At 42.6% G+C, this 27,455-nt stretch overlaps 1 protein-coding gene across 1 annotated transcript in view; it reads left to right on the forward strand.

The window, feature by feature from the left end:
* The window catches only part of LOC125455519 (centrosomal protein of 128 kDa), a 475,711-nt gene that overhangs the window by 364,129 nt on the left and 84,127 nt on the right, over window positions 1-27,455 (forward strand). Inside the window, exon 21 of the mRNA XM_059648981.1 lies at window positions 7,481-7,594. Coding sequence (XP_059504964.1) covers window positions 7,481-7,594 — 114 coding nt within the window. The remainder of the gene's footprint in view (window positions 1-7,480; window positions 7,595-27,455) is intronic.

Consider the following 27,455-nt stretch of genomic DNA (forward strand, 5'->3'; position numbering starts at 1 on the left):
ACCAGCAAGCTCTAGTGATGATGGTTTCAGCTTGGCAGTTGTGGCTGCTTGAAGACTGAATGTTATATACCTTCTGACAGAACAAGAGCAGTGAAAGTGGCAAGCAAATTCGCGGAGAAGTAAAACTAGGTGTCACAATATAAATGTGGAATGTGGTCCCATGTCTGGATTGGATGTTGCCAAGGGAGGACATGTAGATGAAGTGGCCTGGACACACACAGAAGGTGTTTTCATCATGGGATGGGAGAAATAAGTGCAAAGGTACTCACACTAAGAAAAATTTAAAAAAAATTGATAAGAATCAGCCACTTAATAACATTTGCCAGCATGTTGTCAAATCACTACATCCTTTCTGTCCCAGTTTGTTTTGTTTTGTGAAATTGCTTTGTGGAAGAATGACTGGATGATCTACTGTGATAATTTACACTGGAATTGGTGAGTCCGTTACAAATGCAAAGCAGGACATTTTGGCAGGAAAGGGATACAATAAACCACTTCAGTCTTTGAGGAGGAACCCAAGTTGCTGTGTTGAATGACAGCAAGGAAACCACCTGCATCAGCCAGATCTTACAAAACATCTGAGAAGCCCAAAGAATGGTAGGGAATTACAGTGTTTGAGAATGATGAGGCTTTTACTGTGGAAAAGCAATTCATGTTATTCTTAGGACTCAGTAGATATGCAACATTTGGTGAAAATACTTTAGGTATGCATTAAAATTGTACTTTTGTAGTTAACTATATATAAGCTCCATGTAAATTCCCACAAGGGACAAAGTGACCTGTGTATTTTGGCTGAACCAGTAATCAGCGAGCCAGGTAATGTTCTAGGATCTGGGTTCAAATCCTGCTATGGTAGATGATGAAATTTGAAGAGGATAATTTTAAAAAAACCTTGTACTAAGAGTCTAACGATGACAATGAAACCATTGTCGATTATTGTGTATCCTTTCAGGAAGATAATTGTTATTCTTACCTGGCCTGGCCTACATGTGACTCCAGATCCACAGCAATTTGGTCCCATTTTAACTTACGGATGAGCAATAAATGCTGGCCTAGCCAGTGAATGTGCCAATTTAAAAAAAATAGCAGTCTGAATGGTTAGCATGCTCCACCAATGGATAGACAAAAATCTTGCATTGAACTCACTCTACATAATTGTAGACTTCTCTTCATTTTTCAGAAACAAAGTTTCCTTTTCCAAGTTTTCTTGCACCATTCTCAATCAACACGATAGGCTCATTCCTTGCTCTCAGACCTCCATCCATGCTGCTCTGCAGTCTTGTAGTTGTGTCGTCCTAGCATAATGATTTTGATTCTGATATTCACTTACCTTTTATGGGGATGTGCTCTGCACTCCCTCCAATCCACGTGAGAAAATGGGAAAAAACACAAAAACACATTCTTTTGCCCAGTTGGTTCGTTACACTAGTGCTCAAACAGACATAACTGCCCATACAAGTGTAAAATTATGCTGTGGTGCATCATTCTACATAATTTTATGTGTAGCTACTTTTCTAAATTCCTAGTAAATTCATAACTGTTTTTGTGAACAACACAAATTCAAGATCTGTTAGGTTATATATTTATTTCTACATGATTGTATATTCCCAACAAACAAAATAATGTATTTTCCCTCTAAGTTTTCCAGGACTATTTTAAGCTACCTCAATTGCTCATTTCAACTGGAAAACATCTTGCACATTATTTGTAAGATTATTGAAATTTGTCAAATAATTGAAAGGCTAAGACTACTTGCTTTGATATTGACTGAGAGTACACACACACACACACTCACTCACTCACTCACTCACTCACTCACTCACTCACTCACTCACTCACTCACTCTCTCACTCTCTCACTCTCTCACTCTCTCACTCTCTCACTCTCTCACTCACTCACTCTTCCTCAAATCAAGAGAACTAAAACAAATTGTTTCATTACAACTGGATCTATTGAAATTTAATTTATTGATTTACATTGAAGTACTATTCCGAGGTTAGTCTTATTTGTAAATTGCGAAGAAATTCAAAGCCTGCAGTAAGCACTGATTGTTGACTGGAAGAAGTAATTGTAATAGAAAGAAAAATGTTATTTGCCACCTTACCATGTGTTAATGGGAGTTAAGAGGCAAGATGGTTTGCATGATATTGCATCAGGATGACAGATTATATTCTGCAAAACAGTCAAAGTAGCATCTGCAAATTAATCCTAGAGTCAATTTGGGTAATCCTGATTAAATATTTGGCCTTAACTATGATTAAAGCATTCAAAACAAAGTGGGCTATTTGAAAGAAAGAAAGAGAGAAAAGCATGCATTTTTCAGAATATCTTAAAGCACTTCAAAAACTCATGCACTCTTTGAAATGTAGCCACTCTTATAATACAGGAAACTCTGCAAGCAATTCGTCCCACAAACCAGCAATGGGATAACGACTCCATAATTTGTTTTAGTGATGTTGATTGAAGCATAAATCTTCAGGACATTAAGGATAATTGCCCTGCTCTTCTTTGAAATATTGAAATGTGATCTTTTACATCCACCTGTGCAGCCTCGGTGTAAAGGCCTCCTAGCAGAAGTCAGGTTGGGGGGAAGAAAATAAACCAGGAAATTGAAACAGCATGTAAGAAAGGCACTATTACAATAATCGTGGGGAACTTCGATATGCAGGTGGATTGGGAAAACCAGGTTGGTGGCAGATCTCAAGAGAAAGGATTCATGGAATGTGCACAAGATGGCTTTTTGGAGCAGTTTTTTGTAGAGCTCACTTGGGAACAGGCAGTTCTGGATTTGGTGATGTGTAATGGACCGTAAAGGTGAAGGAACCCCTAGTGGGCAATGACAGTAACATGATATAGTTCACCCTGCAGTTTGAGAGTAGAAGTCAGAATCAGATGTAATAGTATTACAATTGAGTAAATGAAACTGCAAAGACATGAGGGAATAGTTGGCCAGAGTTGGGTGGAGCAACATTGGCAGGGGCTTCTGGTAATAATTCAGGAGGCATAGTAGAAATTCATCCCAAGAAAGAAGAAACACACTAAGGAGAGGAAGAGATAACTGGCTTATGAGGGAAGTCAGGGACAGCATGAAATCAAAAGAGAAAGCATCCAATGAGATGAAGATTAGTGGGAAGCCTTTAAAAACCAGCAGAGGTTAAATAAAAAAGCAATAAGAAGGGAAATGATGAAATATAAGAGTAACGTAGCCAACAATATGAATGAAGATTGCAAGAGTTTTTAGAAATCTAAAAGGTAAGAGAGAGGCAAGAGTGGATATTGGACTGCTGGAAAATGATTTTGGAGCAGTAGGAATGGGGAACAATGAATAAACTGAATAGGCACTTTTCATTAGTTTTCATAGTGGAAGATGGTAGTAGCATACCAGAACTTCAAGGGAATCCAGGACCGTCACTAAGGAGAAGATACTAGGGAAGCTGTAAGGTCTGAAGGCAGATAAATTATCCAGACCAGGTGGACTACACCCCGAAAGCTGGAGGAGATAGCTAAGGAGATTTTAGAGGCATTGGTGGTGATCTTTCCGGAATCACTGGAGTCAGGAAGATTCCCAGATGACTGTAAAATGGCTAATGTAATGCCCCTGTTTAAGAAGGGAGGAAGGCAGACAACAGGAAACTGTAGGCCAGTTAGCTTCACCTTGGTCATTGGTAAGATTTTAAAGTCCATTATTAAGGGTGAAATTGCAGAGTACTTGGGACATGCAAGGTAAAATAGGGCTGGGTCAGCATGAACTCATCAATGGGCCATACCTGACTAAACTGTTAGAGTTCTTTGAGGTGGTAATGAGCAAGATCGACAAAGGAGAGCTAGTGCACATGACCTATTCCAATTTCCAGAAGGCCTCTGACAAGGTGTCACTCAGGAGGTTTCAAAATAAGATAAGAAACCATGGTGCTGGGAGCAAGTTACCAGGTGGATAGAGGATTGGCTGACTGGCAGAAGACAGAGAGTGACAATAAGGGGATCTTTTTCAGGATGGTAGGTGGCGATTCTGCATGGTCCACTTCAGAACCAAAAACTATTGTAGCCAACATGGACAGAGTGGGCCAAAGGGCCTGTTTCTGTGTTGTATACTTCTATGACTCTATTTATGTTGTACATTAACAATCTTGATGAAGGAACTGATGGTATTATTGCTAAGTTTTCAGATAACACAGAGAGGTGAAGGGACACGTAGTGTTGAGGAAGCAGGGAGGCTGTAGAAGGACTTGGACAGGCTAGGAGAATGAGGAAGGAAGTGGCAGATGAATAAAGGTTCGGAAGCGCAAAGAAATCTGGAATGCTAATTCTGCCCACCCCCAACTGCACAGAATAGCTGTCATTTAGGAGTACCAAAGGTTATGGAATTAAGTGAATAACTGGCTAAGATCAGCCATTGTCAAATTGCGTTGTAGAACAGGTCTGAAGATGGCAACACTTTGCGTTTTGCACTCAAGAAAACACTTTTCACTGTATTTTTGTTTACGTGACAATAGAACTAAGTCTCAGTAAATAAGGGGTTATGTACAGCAAACTAACAGCAATAAGGTGAATGTCCAGATAATATGAGTGGATGCATTGGTTGACGTTTGAATGTTGGCCAAATTTCTCAAACAAGCTCCCTGATCTTTGAGTAATGCCACAGGATTTCTTACGCCTATACAAACAAGCAAGCAGAGGCCTTGATTTTGTGCCCCATCTTGTGCAAGAAGCACTGTGGTAACTGGTCTCAGTAAATCTGTTTGTTGTAGTAGTAGCTATAATCAGTGCAAGTGTCTGAGAATGTGAGATGGTGCAAGGGGCTATAGATCTTCGTCTTCATTAGATTAAAGAAGCAGCGAAGCAAGATGGAGAAACATAAGACAAAATGTCCAAGAGAAGTTATATGAACTGAGAAGAAGGAGGAGATTTATTGCAGTATGTTGAATGGCATGAAGATTAACTGGGATGCATGGGGCAGGTTTTTCTACAACCTTCTAAAGATTAACTTGTTGTTATGAATGTGTATGTTTCTGCTTTCAATACTTTTCTTGAATCACATCAGTTTTATGCTGATCATAGCTCTGAAAATATCTCATAAACAATATACTGTATTGATTGCATTTGAGTGTGAAAATCGCATGTACTCAGTTTTAGGTCAGCGCGTAGTTCTACATGGCTTCAGTAGGGGAAGACCAAGGTTAAATGGTATTTAATTGAAAAGACGTCTTGGAAAAGTAAGTCCGTGCAAAGATAAAACATTCAGAAGGATAGTGATTTAAAGCTGACAAGGACCCCCTTAGGCAGCATCATGAAAATTGCTGACTCAGGAGTTTCTACACATGCCAAATTAATTTAACAGTGTTGACTTGCCAGTTTCCTGCCTTAGTATTTAATGTATAAAAACGATCCAGCCAGAATTGGCTGAATGTATAGAAATGCTCATCACTATGAAAGAAGAGAGACCCTTTAACTGCTGTTCCTGAACTTTCCCCATTGAGCCTTGAAGGTGATGTTGCAGGGAACTGGTTTACCCCGAATCCTGAAGAATCATAGAGCCATACAGCACGGAAACAGACCCTTTGGTCCAACCAGCCCATGCTGACCATAATCCCAAACTAAAATAGTCCCATCTCCCTGTTCTTGGCCCATATCCCTCCAAGCCTTTCTTATTTATACATCCGTCCAAATGCCTTTTAAACATTGTAATTGTATCCACATCCACCACTTCCTCAGGAAGTTTATTCCACAAGCGAACCACCCTCTGTGTAAAAAAAAATTGCCCATTATGTCTTTCTTAAGTCTCCCTCCTCTTACCTTAAAAATGTGACCCCTAGTCTTGAAATTCCTCACCTTGGGGAAAGACAGCTACCATTTAACTCTATGGCTATCTCTCATTATCTTATCTATCGGGTCACCTCTCAACCTCCTACGCTCCAGTGAAAAAATTCCCAGCCCACCCAGCCTTTCCTTATAACTCAAACCTTCTGTACAATATTCTGGTAAAGCTCTTCTGAACCCTCTCCAGCTTGATAACATCCTTCCTATAACTGGGTGACCAAAACTGGACACTGTATTGCAGAAAAGAATACACCAATGTCCTCAACATGGTTCAGTGCACAGCTGAGTCACCTGAGTCAGAAGGTGGTGAGTTCAAGCTTTATTCCAGACACATGAGTACATAATCCACTGCTGAAGCCCCACTTAGCACATATGCCCAACCTTTGTTCACAATATGGTGCCTTAAGGCTCTTCACAGAGGGATAGTACCGCTGATTCAAAGGAGGAGATTTTGGGGAGCTGAACCATAACTTGATCAAGGGAGTTGGTTTCAATATTAAAGGAGGACTGGGAGGTGGAGAGGCAGAGAGAGAATTCCAGAAAGCAGCTGGAGGCAGAGTCATCACTGGACCAATTACTTATCTGCCCACCCCCACCCCAGCATCACAGGGGGCCATCAGAGAAGCATCTACCTACCACATGCTAATGACATGCTCTTCCACCAGCTCTACACAACCTATTGCACAGAGGGACTTGAGTGTCCTGGTATGTGAATCACAACAAGGCGTGATCAGATACAGCTCACAATTAGGAACACAAACAGAATGACGCTCTTATTATAGAGAGAATGCAATACAAGATGAGAGAGGTTTTATTGCAGCTGTACAGGAAATTGTTGAGACCGCATCTGGAGAACTGTGTACTGACTTGGCTTCTTATTTGAAAAAAGATATACTTGCATTTAAAACAGTTTGAGAAGGAGACCTTTTCCTGGAATGGAGGACTTTTCTTATCAAGAAAGGTTGAAGGGATTGGGGTTATACCCATTCAAGATTGATTGAATGAGATATGATTTCATTAAAACCAATCCTGACTTGATAGGGTAAATACTTGGAGGATTGTGGGGAAGATTAGAACCCAGGAACATAGCTTAAAAATAAGAAGTCTTCTTTTTTAAAACTGAGATTAGATTTTTTTTCCCTAGGGTTATTGTTGTTCAGATGTTTTTCCTCAGAAAACAATGACTGAATTTATTCAAGGCTAGGTTAGATAGATTGAAGGTGGGTGAGGTTGAGACCACAATCAGTTGGCCAGCATCTTAGAGAATGGGGGAGCAGGCTCAAAAGACTGAATGGTCTACTTCTCCTAAGTCCTATGTTTCTGGGGGCATGAACTCTGAAGAGCAGCGAAGCTGCCAACATTGCATCTCTCAGTAGTTTCTGCCATACTGACTTTACCCGAAACTTTTGCCTGCCTTTTTTCTCTATCATTCTCACAGACCTGCTTTGTGCTTCAGCACTTTTGCTTGTCGCTACCATATTTTTCTTCTGACCATACCTAAACTGAGAGTACTTCATAGGTACAAAAATGACCTAATTTCAAAACTGCTTCTTCACCTTAATGTGCACCATGTTAAATAAATCTTAAAATGATATCTCAGAATTTTCTTTCCACTGCGGCTAGGTTATTTCTGCACCTTAATGAAAATGCTCTCTATTTAAAGGATTCCCAACGTCACCGAGAGATGATAGAAGAAAGGTACTCCAAGTACAAAGAGATAGTGACTTCCCTGCAGGAGCAGCTGCGAGATTCAACAAGGATGATTAAAAAATATCAGGTAAGGCAGGATTTGCATTCCTCCTGTAGTGACGTGTCTTTCAGTGTAATTTACCTCAGGAGCCCTTAACGCAAGGATTTTACTCAAAGAAAATCTTTCTAACATTGAGTCACCTTGGCAGCTCAGTTGAGGTCAGTACCAAAAATAAAAGTGAAAAATGCTGAGAATAAATGTTGACTTGTAAGGATATACAAAAAGAAAAGATCGGTTAATGTTTCAGGTGTCAGAACTGAAACTGGAGACGAATGAGTTCATTTGTAGGACTGCACAAAAATGAACAGAGTTGGGATGATCAATAAAACTTTAAAGGCCCAGATTTTTGTGGCACATTCCTTTAAAAATGGCTTTTGTGTATAGATCCAAAAGACCCACCCCCATTTGCTGCAGCGAGGGTCGTAATTATGAAGTTGTGAATTTATGGAGTTACGAATTTTTAGGGTAGTTCTAAGTAGTTTGCCTTAGGCAGGTAATATCTGTACAACTATTTCAAGCTGTGAAATCATTTAAAGCCCCAGCCGTTTCAAAAAATAAACAGTGTGCCAATTCCTGTGAGGGCTAAAAAGTCTGGGCTAGCTGTTATATTAACTGTAGAATAGCGTTACCACAAGGGTTATCATTTTTCCATTATTAACATTTAGCTACTTTCCACAACCTGTCACAATCTCAGTAGGAAATCCTAAGTGCACAGTTTCATTGTCAGCTGAACAATTTAGAAGTCTTTAATGATGGGTTTATGTTTTTATAAGGAGTTATGAACCTGAGGCTATTTAAATATTTTGAATGGTCTTAAGATAGTGAAAGCTATGATAGAAATTTAGAAGATAATAAAATGTGAGGCTGGATGAACACAGCAGGCCAAGCAGCATCTCAGGAGCACAAAAGCTGACGTTTCGGGCCTAGACCCTTCATCAGAGAGGGGGATGGGGAGAGGGAACTGGAATAAATAGGGAGAGAGGGGGAGGCGGACCGAAGATGGAGAGTAAAGAAGATAGGTGGAGAGAGTGTAGGTGGGGAGGTAGGGAGGGGATAGGTCAGTCCAGGGAAGACGGACAGGTCAAGGAGGTGGGATGAGGTTAGTAGGTAGCTGGGGGTGCGGCTTGGGGTGGGAGGAAGGGATGGGTGAGGATGGTTTAGAACCTAGTTTTAGTTCAACTGAACATGGGTCCTGAAGTCTGCACATGTTAGGTATTGGGTTAGTTGGCATGGAGGATGTAAGTGCAAAGAGTGGCATTTGTCATTTAGTTGGCATGGTGTTTGAGGGACATATTGCATGTAGATGGGAAATGGGTTGTATTGAAGGTATGAGGGACCATTAGAGATATAAGAATGGATGGGCATGTGAAGTGCTTGGAAGATGTGATGAATGAGGGCTTGACGGCATTCTACTTTAATGAAGCAATGCAACTGATTGAAGATCTTCCTGCTCAGCTTGTTTTCTTCCTGAGGCAAATGTGACGAGCCGCAAAATTTCTTGACTCTTGCTATATCTGCCTCAGGAGTGAAAATCTGGGCCTCTTGGAGTATTTGGAACATTCAAAAGAGGGAGACAGAAGACTTTGTAATTAAGAAGAATTATGAACTATTGGATGGGATAAACAAAATGAGAGCAAATGTTAAAGGCTTTAGTGTTTTTGAAAATCAATAGGTTGATAGACCTGCATGAAATATATTCTAAACTAATAGGAGTAAAGGAGGCAATACTGGAAGTTCTGATAATCTTCCAGCCCTCTCTGGAATATCACAAACATCCTACAGTAGTTTAAATAGGGATAAATGAGTAGATCAAATAATTGTAACCACTTAGTCAAACCTCAGTGGTGGGAAAATAATGGAAAAATTTCTGCAGGACTGCATTAAATAGTCTGTTTATATGGCATGAATTAATTGAGGAAAGTTTACATAGATTTGTCTGGGGTAGGTCATGTTTCAGTAACCTGATTGAATTTTTTGAGATGTTAACAAGGAGGCTCAATGAAAATGGTGCATTTCACGTAGTCTACATGGATTTTATCAAATCTTTTGACAAGGTATCACATGCAGTTTGTTCAGAAAAGTAAAAATCCATGGGATTTAAAACAAACTAGCCAGTTGGATATTTGAATTAATGTACTGTATAAGGCTGCACATCAAGGGCTGAAAGGGAGATTAGGCTGGCTGTGATAATCCTGATGACTGCCTTCAGTGTTGTAAATTTCTATGGTTTTGTTAACTCTTCAGTGAATAATTTCATGGTCAACAGGAAATCTTTTAGTTTTTGTTTTATGGAGATATGTGGACATTCACACGCCAATACAGATACAGAATTGGCTGACTGACAAGAAACTTAGAGTGGTGGTTAATGGATGTTTTTCAGGCTGGCTAATGGTTTGCAGTGGAGTTCCCAAGGGTCATTGTTGGTCGTCTTGCTTTTCCTGATATATAAATTACCTAGACCTTGGTGTACAGGGCATAGTTTCAAAGTTTACAGACAATGCATCAATTGGAAGCTTGTAACCTGTGAAGAGATAGAATTTCAAAATGGCAGACAAGTTGGTAGATTGGGTAGATGAGTGGCAGATAGAGTTTAATACAGAGAAATGTAAAATGACATAACAAGATGTAGAGCTGGATGAGCACAGCAGGTCAAGCAGCATCATGAGAGCAGGAAAGCTGACATTTCAGGCCAATTTGTTTTAGTAGGAAAAACATGGAGAGACGATATAAAATAGAAAAGACTTGAATATGTAAGGGAAGAAGTCCTTGAAGGTGCAGGACAGGTTGGGAGAGTGGTTAACAAAGCATACTGCATCCTTGGCTTCTTTTACTAAATTATTTGTTCAGGGGATGTGGACTTTGCTGGTTGAGCCAGAATTTAATACCCATCCATAATTACCCTTGGGAAGGTGGTGGTGAGCTACCTTTATGACCTGCTGCAGTCTGTTTGATGTAGGCTCACCCACGATGTTGTTATGGAGGGAATTCCAATATTTTGATGCAGTAACCATAAAGGAATGGCACTTTGTTTCCAAATCAGGATGGTGAGTGGTTGGAAGGGTACTTGCAGTTTGTGGTGTGCCCACGTATCTGCTGCCCTTATTTGAAGAGGCAAGAATACATGAACAAAGAGGTAATGTTGAAGACATATAAGACAATAGTTTGGCCTGACCTCGATGTAACACACATCTAGTTCTGCATGTTGCTGTTTGGAAGAATATAAAGGCATTGGAAACTGCTCAGAAATGATTCATGAAGATGATTTTAGGGATGAACCACTTCAGCTGTAAAGATAGAGAAATTAGCACTGAATTCCCAAAAAGAAGCAAATTACTATGGATGCTAGTGATCTGAAATAAAAACAGGAAGTGAGAGAGGAAGAGAGTTAACAGAGTCCAGTATGGCTCTTTATTGGACCTGGAAGAGGCTGGAAAGTGGTAGTTTTATGCTGTTGCCATGGAACAGAAGAGTCAAGTGGAATAGATGGTGAGGGTGACCAGAGCAAATGACAAAGGGAATGCCATTGAGAATGGAAGTGAGCTATATTTAAAGAAGAGATGTTAATGAAGGGTGTTAAACACAGAAAATAGCTCAGCAATGGCCTGCTGTGTTCATCCAGCTCTACATCTTTTTGTCTCGGATTCTTCAGCATCTGCAGTTCTTATTATCTCTTAGGACTGGGCTTTAACTGCTTGACAAAATAAAAGCATTTCTGTTAATGTAGCAAAATATCTGCAGTTTGAACCTATGCCATTCTAATTCAGAGAGTACAACCATCAAACCAAGATTGACAAGTAAGTAACTGTGACTCACTGAGACGTAGATCTTCAATTTTCTCCCATAACATAGCCATCTGTAATAAATCTGCTTGTTCCAGTAATGGTAGCTACTTGTTTCACTTCCCTTCTTTAAACCTTTGCTTATTAAGTAGATGATCCAATCTGTGCAGTGCCAGGGAACTGAAGTACCAATGTATGATAATCAACCTACCTTCTACAGTGCTACTAAGTACAAGACAATCTCAGTGCCTTTGTTTGGAGGAGAATCTGAATAGTTTAAAATTTTCTGGGCAGATTATCTGCAGAAGAATTCAATCCAAAGCTTTCAGTGCTAAGCAGGAAACAAATCAAACTTATTCATCATACCTCAATGTTTGACCCATGATGCTGTCACATGCCTCATTGTTTCTTTGACCACTCAAGTCACAATGTTGTGTAACAGTCTCTGATAAGAGGGGAGAGTAACCAATATTGTTTTCCAAATCCAAATCCCCAAGCAAACTGACAACATTTCTGAATAAAACTAATTAGTAAGATTCAGAGATAATGGGAACTGCAGATGCTGGAGAATCCAAGATGATACAATCTGTGGCTGGATGAACACAGCAGGCCAAGCACCATCTCAGGAGCACAAAAGCTGACGTTTCAGGCCTAGACCCTTCATCAGAGAGGGGGATGGGGTGAGGGTTCTGGAATAAATAGGGAGAGAGGGGGAGGCGCACCGAAGATGGAGAGGAAAGAGGATAGGTGGAGAGAGTATAGGTGGGGAGGTAGGGAGGGGATAGGTCAGACCAGGGAAGACGGACAGGTCAAGGAGGTGGGATGAGGTTAGTAGGTGGATGGGGGTGCGGCTTGGGGTGGGAGGAAGGGATGGGTGAGAGGAAGAACAGGTTAGGGAGGCAGAGACAGGTTGGACTGGTTTTGGGATGCAGTGGGTGGAGGGAAAGAGCTGGGCTGGTTGTGTGGTGCAGTGGGGGGAGGGGACGAACTGGGCTGGTTTAGGGATGCGGTGGGGGAAGGGGAGATTTCGAAACTGTTGAAGTCCACATTGATACCATTGTGCTGCAGGGTTCCCAGGTGGAATATGAGTTGCTGTTCCTGCAACCTTCGGGTGGCATCATTGTGGCACTGCAGGAGGCCCATGATGGACATGTCATCTAAAGAATGGGAGGGGGAGTTGAAATGGTTTGCGACTGGGAGGTGCAGTTGTTTGTTGCGAACTGAGCGGAGGTGTTCTGCAAAGCGGTCCCCAAGCCTCCGCTTGGTTTCCCCAATGTAGAGGAAGCCACACCGGGTACAGTGGATGCAGTATACCACATTGGCAGATGTGCAGGTGAACCTCTGCTTAATGTGGAATGTCATCTTGGGGCCTGGGATAGGGGTGAGGGAGGAGGTGTGGGGGCAAGTGTAGCATTTCCTGCGGTTGCAGGGGAAGGTGCCAGGTGTGGTGGGTTTGGAGGGCAGTGTGGAGCGAACAAGGGAGTCACGGAGAGAGTGGTCTCTCCGGAAGGCAGACAGGGGTGGGGATGGAAAAATGTCTTGCATGGTTTTTGTAGGTTACGTGGAACAGTCCCGCTTCCGCACCTACACAGGCCCCAAACCCCACCTCTTCCTCCGGTACATTGATGACTGTATCGGCGCCGCCTCTTGCTCCCCAGAGGAGCTCGAACAGTTCATCCACTTCACCAACACCTTCCACCCCAACCTTCAGTTCACCTGGGCCATCTCCAGCACATCCCTCACCTTCCTGGACCTCTCAGTCTCCATCTCAGGCAACCAGCTTGTAACTGATGTCCATTTCAAGCCCACCGACCCCCACAGCTACCTAGAATACACCTCCTCCCACCCACCCTCCTGCAAAAATTCCATCCCCTATTCCCAATTCCTCCGCCTCCGCCGCGTCTGCTCCCACGATAAGATATTCCACTCCCACACGTCCCAGATGTCCAAGTTCTTCAAGGACCGCAACTTTCCCCCCACAGTGATCGAGAACGCCCTTGACCGCGTCTCCCGTATTTCCCGCAACACATCCCTCACACCCCGCCCCCGCCACAACCGCCCCAAGAGGATCCCCCTCGTTCTCACACACCATCCCGCCAACGTCCGGATACAATGCATCATCCTCCGACACTTCCGCCATCTACAATCCGACCCCACCACACAAGACATTTTTCCATCCCCACCCCTGTCTGCTTTCCGGAGAGACCACTCTCTCCGTGACTCCCTTGTTTGCTCCACACTGCCCTCCAACCCCACCACACCCAGCACCTTCCCCTGCAACCGCAGGAAATGCTACACTTGCCCCCACACCTCCTCCCTCACCCCTATCCCAGGCCCCAAGATGACATTCCACAGTAAGCAGAGGTTCACCTGCACATCTGCCAATGTGGTATACTGCATCCACTGTACCCGGTGTGGCATCCTCTACATTGGGGAAACCAAGCGGAGGCTTGGGGACCGCTTTGCAGAACACCTCCGCTCAGTTCGCAACAAACAACTGCACCTCCCAGTCGCAAACCATTTCCACTCCCCATCCCATTCTTTAGATGACGTGTCCATCATGGGCCTCCTGCAGCGCCACAATGATGCCACCCGAAGGTTGCAGGAACAGCAACTCATATTCCGCTTGGGAACGCTGCAGCCCAATGGTATCAATGTGGACTTCACCAGTTTCAAAATCTCCCCTTCCCCCACCGCATCCCTAAACCAGCCCAGTTCGTCCCCCCTCCCCCCCCCCACTGCACCACACAACCAGCCCAGCTCTTCCCCTCCCCCCACTGCATCCCAAAACCAGTCCAACCTGTCTCTGCCTCCCTAACCTGTTCTTCCTCTCACCCATCCCTTCCTCCCACCCCAAGCCGCACCCCCATCCACCTACTAACCTCATCCCACCTCCTTGACCTGTCCGTCTTCCCTGGTCTGACCTATCCCCTCCCTACCTCCCCACCTATACTCTCTCCACCTATCCTCTTTCCTCTCCATCTTCGGTGCGCCTCCCCCTCTCTCCCTATTTATTCCAGTTCCCTCACCCCATCCCCCTCTCTGATGAAGGGTCTAGGCCTGAAACGTCAGCTTTTGTGCTCCTAATTAGTAAGATTGCTTGCCTTCTCAACAACGGAACCTGTCTCCTCTTAAATTTGGAAGACAGTAAATCACAGCTCCTGACAGAAAAGACTGTGAAGAATGTCTCTGTCTTTCTAGTTTCATCCTCCACTTCGAGGTGCCCTGTTTTCTTCTTAAACGGCTGCAGTCTATGTGGTGCAGATACACGTGCAGAGCTGTTAGGAATGGAATTCCAGATTCTTAAGGGAGCAACAGTGAAAGAACGATGATACAGTTCCAACTCAGGGCTGTGTGGGGCTTGAAAGGGAGCTTGCGGATGGTGAGGGCCCTTTGTCTACTGTCCTTCACTTCCATGTGGCAGTAGTTGCAGGTTTGGAGGATGTTGTTGAAGGAGCCTTGGCAGGTTGCACAGTGGTGAACACTGTTGTCACCATGTGTGAGGATCAGAGGCATTCTTTAAGGTGATAGATAGGGTGTCACTGCTTTATTGTGGATGGCGCCCAGCTTCTTGAGTGTTGTTGGAGCTGCACTCAGCCAGTCAGGTAGAGGGTATTCCATCACACTTCTAGCTTGTACCAGGTAGATGCTGGACAGCCAGAAGGTGAGTTACGCATTTCAGAATTCCCATACTCTGATCTGCTCCTACAGCCACATTGTTTACTTGGCTGTCCGGTTAAGTTCCTGGATGCTCTTCGTTAAAACAGAGACATGTCAGTGAGTAATAGCAGGCTTAATAGCTGAGTCCATACCCTGCAAACAATAAGGTAGGTGCTCTCTGGTCACCAATTTAAGACCTTTGGAAAAACAAAGAGATTTTCAGTGTGGTGAGTTATGATCTAGAATATGCTACACGACAAGTTGTGGAGGCAGATTCAGTTAGAACTTCTAAAAAGCAATTTGAAATGCAATTGAAGAGAGGAGAATAGCATGGAAAAAATGAAAGAATTTTTTCACAAGTGTGATTGTTTTGTATGATTCTGTGAATACTGTCTTTATGCATCAACTACGTATACCCCTTCAAAAATAAAAATTCACTGGATAACTTCTGGAAAGAGAAATAATCAGTAATCTTTTTTCCACTTTGTCAGGTGGGACTGCAGAGTAACTCTTTCACACAGCAGCACCACCTGGGAGGTGGTCATTGTGCCGGAATATCGCTCATTGGATCATTGAGAGATGGCAAAGGGTGTTTCACATCTTTGGGGATTGTGGGAAATTGGCTACATGGACAGGAGGCCTGGCATCAGTGAGACCCTCTCATTTCACCAAATCTATTTCCCACTATATCTATAAATCTATATCCCAAGGGACCCTGGACAGCAGGCCACAGACAACCTGTGCAGGTTTGCATGTTGTAACCCATGACTGATAGGCTAGCCTGATGCCTGGATAATACCAGAGCTGATGTGAAGAGGCCCTTCATTGTAAATTATTTTCCCCTCAAGTGCCTCATCTGGCAGTGGGTGGGAAGGTGATCCATGGGTCTACCTGTAGAGGCAGGAAATAGGTGGCTCCTGACTTACTACCATCACACCTAAATAAATTACCTTGATAGCTCCAAATGTGCTAGAGAAAGCATAAAATACCTACATCCTCCAACCCCTTTGAATGCAATTGCAATGTCCACCACAGTAGAGACCAACCAACTCAGAATCATACTAGGCTGAATGTAGGACCTACTGAGATCTACAGCCCTGTGCTATAACACAGGAATTTGGAACAGGAATGGGCCATTGGTCCTCCTGGACCTCCAATGACATTCAATAAGATCATGGCTGATATGGTTGTGGCCTTGACTCTACTTTCAACACTCCTGTCAGTCAAGAATCTATGTAACTCAGCCTTGACTATATTCAGTGACCCACCTTAACTGCTGTTTGTGCAAGAGAATTCTGTAAGCTAACAACCCTCTGACAGCAAAACAAAAACACTTGCATTTCCACTCTAAAAGAATTGAGGAAGTTACCAAAAGAAAACCATTAGTTCTTCAAAAATTCTTACTGTTGTAGGCTTGCAGTACTTATTGTCCACCAGTTATTCTACTCACCTACTCCCTCCTGTGTTCTTGGATCCCTGGTGACATGCACTATGTGAAGATGTTTTGAGTCCTGCCAATTTCTTCCTATGTCGCTGTATAATTCCAACAATGTTTGTGTCCCTAGAGCAGGGACACTTTTTGTGAGATAACTTGATACATTGCTTCCAGTGTAATTTTGATTTCTGTACAGAGATGTGAGGAGAGGTTTTAAGCCTAGGGGTATCAAGGGATTTGGAGAAAAGGTTAGTAAACGGAGCCACAGGGCGAAGTAGCCATGATAGAAAAGCAGAGCAGACTCAAGGGGCTGAATGGCTTATTCCCTTTCCTGATGTTCCACTGTGTGTATGTGGGATAATAAAAGTTAGTGCACTCTGTACACTCTCTGGTCTGCAATTTTTCAGTAAGAATTCAACTCTCCTGCTACTTGTAACCTATCCAAAGATGTGTGTGAATTGAGATACTGAATTGATGTACACAGGCACTGATAAATGAGATAAAAGCACTAACTCATCAGTGGGTGGATGAAAAGGGGATTTTTATAGAACCAAGAAAAGTAGTTTCCTTCTCCAGCATTATGGAAAAGCAGTGACAAACTGGTTTTATTCTCTTGGTGTGTATTTTATGTGCAAGAGACTTGATTTAGGTCACAATTACAGACCAGTTCTTTAGGGTATGTCCATTACCATGAGAACCTGTAATGTATAAAACAGCAATCATTATCTGAGTATTTGTATACGAAATGTCATAGTTGCAAACACAAGTTTCCTAAATTCTCCCAAATTCTAGTTATTGTGCCAATTGCATTGTACGTGTTATTACACAGTGTTAAATATTTGTAACATATAAAGTTATCTTACACACTGGAAATATTTTTTATGAAAGAGTTTACATAAGAATATAAGAACTGGGGGCAGGAGTAGGCCATCCGGCCCCGCGAGCCTCCCCCGCCATTAAATAAGATCATCGCTGATTGTTGAAACTCAGCTTCACTTACCCGTCCACTCGCCAGAACCCTTAATTCCTTCACTGTTCAAAAGTTTATCTAGCCTTGCCTTAAAAATGTTCAGTGAGGTAGCTTCATCCACTTCAGGGGCAGGGAATTCCACAGATTCACAACCCTTTGGGTGAAGAAGTTCCTCCAGATTTCAGCCCTACATCTGCTTCACCTTATTTTGAGGTGATGCCCTTTAGTCCTAGTTTCACCTGCTCACTGAAACAACCTCCCTGCCTCCACCTTATCTATTCCCTTCATACTCTTATATGTTTCTATAAGATCTCCCCTCATTCTTCTGAATTCCAATGAGTATAAGCCCAGTCTACTCAGTCTCTCCTCAGAATCCAACCCTCTCAACTCTGGAATCAATCGAATGAATCTCCTCTGCACCCCTCCAGTGCTAGCATATCTCTTCTCAAGGAGACCAAAACTGCACACAGTACTCCAGGTGTGGCCTCACCAGGACCCTATACAGCTGCAGCATAGCCTCCCTGTTTGTAAACTCCATCCCTCGAGCAATGGCAGACAAAATTCCATTTGCCTTTTTAATTACCTGCTGCACCTGCAATCCCACCATCAGCAATTCACGCACAAAGACACCCAAGTCCCTCTGCACAGCAGTGTGCTGCAATTTTTTCCCATTTAAAACATAGTCCATTTTGCTGTTATTCCTACCAAAATGGATGACCTCACACTTATCAACATTGTACTCCATGTTTATTTTACCAACTGCTTTTAAATTGTTATACTTTAATAGCCATGTGTTGTGGTTACAGTGGGACAATAGTTACAATACATGACTAATAATTCGGTGATGCCCGGTGGGGAGTTTTGCTTTAAAGTTGTTCTGGGTCGGGTAAATCCTAGGATCTTGCTGCCCGAATGGCATCTTTTTACAGCAGCCTTTTCCCATTTACTGAACCTCCCACTGTCTGAGCCTACCCCTCTTTCTGTCTGTCTGTCTCTCTCTCTCTCTCTCTCTCTCTCTCTCTCTCTCACACTCACAACACACGCACACTCACTCACAACACACGCACACTCACTCACAACACACACTCACTCACAACACACACTCACTCACAACACACACTCACTCACAACACACTCACACTCACAACACACACACTCACAACACACTCACACTCACAACACACTCACACTCACAACACACTCACACTCACAACACACACACACTCACAACACACACACACTCACAACACACTCACACTCACAACACACACTCTCTCTCTCTCTCTCTCTCTCTCTCTCTCGGGCTCTGGTCAATCCTTTCTTTCCTTGCCCATACTGCTTTCTGATGCTCCCAGTCAGTTTCCAAACCTTTCACTGCCCTTCCAGCTTTCTCTCATTGACTTTCCAAGTAGCTGCCCAGCCCTCCCTCCACCACCACGACTCTCCATCTCCAAACTGCTCTCACTCTGAAGCCTAGGCAAAAAAAAATAAAATGACTGTGGATGCTGGAAACCTGAAACAAAAACAGAAAATCCTGGAAAGTCTTGGCAGGTCTGGCAGAATGTGTGGAGATAAATCTAGAGTGAATGTATTAGGCCCAGTGACTCTTCTTTAGAACTCTAGTTCTTACTCACTTTGGGAATTTTACAGAAAATGAGCAAGGCAAAGGTCTTGGAATTGTCAGATGAGCTGGAATAGGTTTGCCTTTGTCTGTGCAAAAAGGGGAGATAATTACTGCAATAGTTCGACATTTATGATTGCTGGAAATACCATTATAATCTTTGGTCATGGCTAAAATTCAATTGCAAATGAAGCAGCTTGAACATGAAAAAGAAATGAAATGTTTGAATTACATTTCAAAGCAGAAAGAGAGAACAGCCCTAGCAGAATAAAAACAAAAAAGATCGCTCTAGAAGAAGAAAGAGAGAGAGAAAAGGAAGAAAGAGAGCTTTTGAATTTCAGAGGTTGGAACTGAAAATTCAGAGTCAACTGAAAATGGCCGACGTAGAGGTGAAAAGTAGGAGCAGTGATCACGATAGTCATGGAAAGCAATCCCATCATAGCCAAGTTAATGAATATGACCATTCTTTGCTTATATTGCCATACAGTTATGCACATCTTAAAGGCTGTTTCCAGAATCTTAACTGCACTGAGTGGTACATACATGTTGATGAGAACATCCCTGCTCCTCCAGAATACAGCTCAAAGACAGCATGGTTAAGTGGAGGGTGAAGGATATCAGTGTTTTTAACTCCTCTCTGCAGGAATATCACTTAGTTGTGTTGTAATTTTCTTTGCAGCAGCAGACAACAGCAGCAGACGCAGAAATCTGCCTTCCAGAAAGGGAAATGCAAGCCAAGGACGAGAGCTCAGCAGGGCTACTAATGGAAGAAAGCCTCCTGCAGAAAAAGACAAATATTAGTCCATAAAGTCCGAGTGACGTTGTGTGCTTTTCCAGCAGCTTTAGTGGATGTCAAACTTTCCTTGTATCGAGCAGAGCGGCTGAGAGCATTTACTGAAATGTGTTCCCATCCATTATGTGTGAGATAGCAGCAGGCACTCCACTTTCCTTTAAAAACAGTCTTTTCAATTTACTTTCTTTGTCTTTACCAACACCAAAGGTGTGTGCTATAATTAGTATTGGAAAGAGTACAAATCAGTTTATTAGGGATTATCACTGATGGGCAATAATTGCTGTCTCAGCCAGCGACTCCCACATTCCATGAATGAATATTTTTTCTAAAGGCTGTAAAACCTTCCATTTGCGTTAGTTCCGTCCTGTGCAGTTCATGGAAGACCACGTTAGCTCAGTAATGGCCAGAGGTTCTTGGTTTCAGGCATTCGAGGTACCTTTAAAAATGATCCCTTAGAGCAATTTAAAAGCAGAGATAATCTGTGAGAAAGGCCTGTTCTGCAGCATTAGATCCATCTCATGCATTGAAGATAACATAAGGAACTGGGTTGAGGTTCGAGGCTGGAAGAACAGAATGATGTCCCTTATCTCTCTCTGTATTTGCTCTTTTTTGTGAGGAAGGCCATTATTTTGACACTTTCCCTCAATGAAGCAGCAAACTGGGATATCTGCCAGACTTGTGAGAAAGACGTACACTTCCATTCCTCTGCTGTTATCCTGTTTGCTTTAAAGCATTCAGTTTTACTAAAACAAAGGAACTTCTAAAACTCTTTAAGTAAATGAATGTTTTGCGCAGGCAGAACCACAACTGACTGTAGGAGAGTCAGCCTAGGAAAATTTCCAAATGCCTCACTCTTGTTTATATGTCAGAAGCCCACAGAGGAAGTTATTTGTTCGAGCTCTAATTTAACACAAACAGAAATTGCTAGAAAATCTCAGCAGGTCTGGCAGCATCTGTAGAGAGAAATCAGGATAAACGTTTCAGGTCATGTGATCCACCCTCAGAACAAGAAACGTTAGCTCTAATTTCTCCCCACAAATGCTGCCAGACTTGCTGAGATTTTCCAGGAATTTCTGTTTTTGTTTCAGATTTCGAGTATCTGCAGTTCTTTTGGGTTTTTTTCTCTAACAATATTGCAATTCATTGGGGTAACATCTCACAAATTTATTTCTGTCCTCTCTTTCGAGCCCTTCAAAAATGAAACATTTTGGCTGCCATTTTTGAAGCAAGAATGAATGCGATGGTGGAAGCAGACCGGCATACTCTAAGCCTGATTTTCATGATCTTGTGGAGACAGCCTTGGAAGCGTGTGGGGCCTCGAAAATTGGGAGAAATCTTTGATAAGGCAGTTCCCTCATGTAGCTGACTCATTTCCTAGACTACTGCACAAACACACAAGTGGCTGGTACGCATGCTCTCCATAGCCATGCTGTGCTTCAACTCAGTAATGCTCACCTCGCCTCCAACAAGTGCCTTCTCTTCAGAGATTATCCATACAGTTCAAAAATAACAAAGTTGCGATGAAACTTTTATTTAAAAACTGCTTCAGCCTTAATTAACAGCCACCATGCTTTCGGAAGGATGTGATAGTGTTGGAGAGGATGAAGAAGAGATTTACAAGAATTGTTACAAAGGTGAGGGACTTCATTTGGAGGAGGTGGGATTGTTCACCTGGAAGGTTGAGGGGTACTTTGATAGAGGTGTCCTAAATCATATGGCATCTAGACAGAGGGTAGATAGAGAGAAACTGTTCCTGTTAGCAGAAGAATCAAGATCCAGAGGACATCAAATTGGAATGATTGAAAGAAGTGAAGGCAATATGAAGAAAAAAGAACATTTTTTACACAGTGAGTGGTTAGATCTGGAATGCATACTGAGATAGAACATAGAACAGTACAGCACAGTACAGGCAGTTTGGCCCACAATGTTGTGTCGACCTGTAATCCTACCAAGATCAAACTACCCTGCGTACCCTACTTTATACTGTCATCCATGTGCCTATCCAAGAGCCATTTCAAAGTCTCTAAAGTATCTGACAAATGATGATGAGCTCACTGGAGCTACGGGCTGCTGTTGGAGCAGGGGACCTCATGCTGTAGTGACAGGGCCGTGAGCAGGCAAGGCTACTCTCTCAGCCCAAACCCCTACGTACAGAAGAGCTTCCCTTCTGTTCTGATGTACAAGATTACCTCTGGACCTCTAGATTTGTGTTTCTGCATCTCTGAGGGCACATCCAGGAAGATTGCACCACTGGGTTTTGCATTTGCATGTTGGGTTCAGACTGCACAAGGACTTGCTATCAGTGTCCAAAAGTCTGCAATGAAATCCAGCCCTTTATTTAGCTTTGCATTGTCTAACAGGATTAGGCAGATGAGGGTCTGAAAAGGTTGCATAAATTAGGTGCACAAAATTCAATATGGTCCTTAGCAGAGGTAAGATCTTGTGTCTTCTCCTTATCCTGTAATCTTACCAGTTGGTTCAACAATATGCTGTAAGTGCTAGCTTTGGCCTTGCCAACTTGACCCAGCCACGTACAGCCCTCATGAATGAGCTTCAGTCATTCTGCACACCACTGTGAATTTCAGAAATGTCAGTCTCTTACAGCTTCAGGCATTATTAACCTCTTAGTTGGTCCTTCCATCAGTCGTTGGGTTGGACCTTATTTTTGACAATACTTGGAGAAGAGAGGCTCTGCTTCAGACTCGTGGGTAAAAATCATGGAGGCTGCAGTCAATTTCAGAAGATTATGAACTTTGCAGTTCATAGAACACCAAAGTCATTATGTTTACAAGATTCCATACATCTCAGAAGTTGTAATTCTGATATCCATTTAGGTTTATTTAGCTGTTTGGAGGAGGCTGTAGCTGTCACGCTGAATTAAGTACACAGAGTCTCTTAAGTCTCATGTGGTTCTTCAGAAATCTTGCACTTAAATGCCCCAATGGGAAAACAAACAACTGGGGTGAAGGGTGTTCAGCTGCTGCATGCACCAAATGTCCGAAAAAATTGAAGGAGAACCAGTTTGAGTGAAGCAGCATTTTTCACAACCCTGATATTAAGGAACCAGGATGTCTGGAGTTGGCCTACAGAGATTGAGGCCACTCTTTGGTTTCCATTGATCATTAAAGTGCCTTGTACAATACTGAATTCGAATGATTGACTGACTTCTTTTATACAATCATCATCTTCCCAACACAATATCCTCAGGTAGGCATACCAGAGATAGTTTTTGTGACATGTAGAAATTTTTGCTAACCCAGTAGCTCAGGTGGAGTATCAATCATTTAGTTGCAAATCAGCTGTGTTGTCTATTGTCATATAATATTGGAAGGCAATAGCAAAATAAGGTACACGGTTCTGTTTAATGTAAGCTGACAGTTGATTGCTAATTAATGTGTTATTCATCCCAGCAAAGACTTTTCAATATATTGAATGAATCATACTGATACTATCAAGCAGTGAAACTCAGCTGGACAGGACGAGCATCTATCATTTTCCAGAATTTCCAGCTCCCAATAGATAAAACGATTATGCATTAGCACAGTATTCATAGTCACTCAAGGAATTAACTAATTTGCCAAAAATTCACTTCCTACTTCCATTAATTAGGCTTCCTTATGGTATCATACTTGCATACAGTGTCTACATGATCATTGAAGCCAAAAAAGCTCGAGGTAATTCCTTTCCGATGTTTCGTTTCACCGGCCTCAATGAGTATCTTGTGCAACAGTCCAAAAGTTTAGTAATGCTTCACTAAAAGCATTTTCTGAGGTATCATTGAGTTGTTGTTTCAAGTCTGTACTTTATACAGTCCTGATGGCCGTAATAGTGCAAGTATGGGAACAGATTATCCAACTTGTATTTAGTCTCATCCTGTGCCGTAAATTGTTTAGACCTTCTGTGCCGGACCAGCATTTTCCACACTCTAATTCTACGTGAGATCCTAATACAAGATTGTTGGAAAGTGTTTCTGCTGACCTCTGGCTCCGAGGTCTGAAGAGACATTTGTTGCCATTCTCTCTGGCAGTACCTCATTATGGTGCCAGAGGCACAGAACCAAGACATAGAATATTCAGTGTGCCAGTCTTTCATGTATGTTCACCCTTTTGGTGAGTTGGAGGGCTGAGAGCTGAGCTGTCTATTCTGGTAGACCAGATGGACAATAATGACCCCTCTGACGCATTTTGAAGAGGAGATATTTCCAACCCCCGGTCAGAATTCATGCCTCAGCTAATGCCTCTTGAAAATATAACAGCGTTATGTCATGAAGGTAGGCTGGTACATCTTCACAGTTGTACTTTGCATAATCTTGTGTGATTTGTGCATTGAGAGATCTTCATGCAGTTAGACACCATGTAAATGTAAAAATCTATTTATTTATCTACTACGTAACTTGCATTTTACATGACCAAGTATTTAAATTGATCTTTGGTGCAGAATTTGAAGAGTCAAGGTGCACAGAAATATAACTGTTTTATTTTTTGTCTTGGATGAGATAGACATCCTGATCCCAGTATATAATTCTTCATAGATTTATTTGGATTGAGCTGTAATATGCCAGTCAGGTTATTTACAGTGTATTTGACTTGCCGTTTGAATAAAATCACTGTGCAGATTGATTTAATGATTGTTGGAATACTGATTTTTAAAGAAATGAATTAGATGAAAAAAATTTTAATAAATGTGCCATTTACAACTTTACTGACTGAAAAAACCTGTTCATTTCCCAAAGGATTTTCACCTGCATGATAAAGAGTAGGGGATGATCAGCTCATTAAACAGAAGGATGGACCATGTTAAACAACTGGCTACTTTAGTTGGTCAGCGCCTGAATCCAGCATTTTCAAGTCAGGTATAATACCTGTCAATTTGCAGCAAAAATTTGTCTGAAATCATTTCTTCCAACCTCGCTGGTTTGAACATGTCTGCACCGCCACCCCCAAAATAATCTTTCCTATAGCCTCCGGGCTTTAGTTTTATTTCTCAGGTTTGGAGCTTAGAAGAATGAGAGACAATGTTATTGAGGCTTATAATGACACTCGGGGACTTAACAGGTTGATTGCTGAAGGGATGTTTCCACTTGTGGGACAGACCAGAAATAGTGAACACAGTACCAACAAAAGGGATGGCATGGGCAGACAGGGACCTGCCAGTATCCCTGGAGTACCTTTATCTTCATGATATAGGATGCTTTAATTATGCTATCCATGCAGTATTCCAGTTTAGGTATTGGGTAGGAATCAGCAGTGGCCACTGCATTGACTTTTCAGTAGGTGGATACAATGGTCCAGTGGTATGGCACAGTGGCTCAGTGGTTAGCACTACTGCCTCACAGTGCCCGGGAGCCGGGTTTGATTCCACCTTTGGGCAGCTGTCTGTGTGGAATTTGTACATTCTCCCCGTGTCTACGTGGGTTTCTTCTGGGTGTTTCCTTCCACAATCTAAAGATGCCAGGCTAGGTGGATTGGCCAAAATAAATTACCTACAGTGTTCTGGGATGTGCAGATTAGGTGGATTATGGGGGATGGATCGGGATGGGATTCTCTGAGGGTCGGTGGGACTTGTTGGGCCGAACGGCCTGTTTCCACACTGTAAGGATTCTATGATCATTGCCAGGCTGTTATTCCAGGTAATGTTCTAGGAACTCCAATTTTAATTAAATTCTAATTTTTGGAATTTCTCCCAATAAAAATTTGTAATTAAAAGTCTGAAATGATTGTTAGGGAAATACCCATCTGGTTCACTACTGTCCTTTAGGAAAACTACCATTCTTACCCTGGCCTAGATTACATGTGACTCCAGACCCACAGCAATGCAGTTAGCTCTTAACCACCCTCTGGAATGAATGGCAATGAATGCTGGCCCAGCCATTGATTGCCCACATCCCGTGAATGAATATAAATAACCCTAGTGGAGATGTACAACTTGGGCACTGAGCTTAACTTGGGGGGGGGAGGGGGCGGCACAGTTACTGCTGCTAATCTCTCTCAGTTGGTTTTCCAACATGTATTTAATCGCCTGTGGAATCTGGACCAGTTTCACTGGGTGTAATAGGGATTCTGCCTCATGGGAGGGACCTCGATCACATCCACATGATGTGGAACCGGGGTGCTGCAGCTTGGCATTTCTCTGCTTCAATGTTTTAAATGCTTCCTCAAGTCTCTAATGTGCTTAGATGGGTAAGGCATTTAAGTTTGAAAGTATCAGAGATAATGGGAACTGCAGATGCTGGAGAATTCCAAGATAATATAATGTGAGGCTGGATGAACACAGCAGGCCAAGCAGCATCTCAGGAGCACAAAAGCTGACGTTTCGGGCCTAGACCCTTCATCTGATGAAAGATCTAGGCCCGAAACGTCAGCTTTTGTGCTCCTGAGATGCTGCTTGGCCTGCTGTGTTCATCCAGCCTCACATTTTATTATCTTTAAGCTTGAAAGTATTTCTGTACTGGTCAATATCAATGTGGGTGTCACCCATGGCTCCTTTCAGTTAATCCTTGGGCCTACCTTCAACCTCGAAAACAGTGGCAGTAGCACAGACTTGTACTTGTTTATCCCCTTCTTGATGGTGGTTTTTGCTTTATCAAGTTGGCATGATGTAACCTTTTCTTTTTGCCACTGTCTGGGGTCTCAATGGAATGGCTCACTGTCCTGAGCAGCTTTGCCACTGTATGCAGAGCATTGAACTGGGCTGTTGAGGGTTCACCTGGGTTGGCAGGAGCACAAAACGCAGGCTCCTGGCTGAAATGTTCAGGCCGTAGCAAATTTGTCTCCCTGTTTTATTGTAGATTTTCACATGTTTTTGGGCTATGTCACAGGCTGCCATAAGTCTCTGCAGGAGTGGGGGGGCTCTCTGTTTTGTCTAAGATGGAGATGTCCTCCTACTGTTCCACAAGCCTCACCTCGAGTAGATTCAGAGGCCCCTGCATGTGGTGCCCATAGATGACTTACAACGGAATAAACCTAGTGGATATGTTGAATGAGTCCCTGGTGTTAGATGGAAGAGAACTTACTCCTTGATCCTAGTGATGCCTTCCTGGTGCCTTTTGCAAACTGATCCTCTAAATGTGTTCTTGTTGGGAAGTATGTGGAGTTTTTACATTCCTCGCTGATTTGTTTGTGGAGGTTTCTGGAGATGGTTTCCATTTGTTAAAATACTTTCACAGGATGTATGTAGGCATCACTGGTAGGACCAGCATTTGTTACCTGTCCCTAATTGCCCTCAAACTGAATGGCTTATTCAGCAGAGGGCAATTAAGAGTCAACCAGATTCCTATAGGTCTGGAGTCATGTGTAGGTTAGATCAGGCAACTGTAGATTTTTTTTCTCAAAGGACATTAGTGAATCAGATGTGTTTTTACTGTAATAGTTAGTGATTGCATGGTTGATATTAAACTTGCTTTTTAATTGTAGGTTTTTAGAATGCAAATTTCACCATCTGCCTGGTTGGGATTCGAACCCATGTTCCAGGACCATTAACCTGGAGCTCTAGATTACTAATCCAGAGAGTGTCCCCAAGCAGTTCCAATTCCCAACTGGATACCCTCAAATAGATGTATTCTCTAGTGAGGAATGATGTTGCCCCTTCTTAATTCAATCCCTTTCTCAGTTGAATGCAACAAAGTTAGTTT

The sequence above is a fragment of the Stegostoma tigrinum genome, chromosome 10 (genome assembly GCF_030684315.1).
Source record: "Stegostoma tigrinum isolate sSteTig4 chromosome 10, sSteTig4.hap1, whole genome shotgun sequence".
In the NCBI taxonomy this organism is placed as follows: Eukaryota; Metazoa; Chordata; class Chondrichthyes; order Orectolobiformes; family Stegostomatidae; genus Stegostoma; species Stegostoma tigrinum.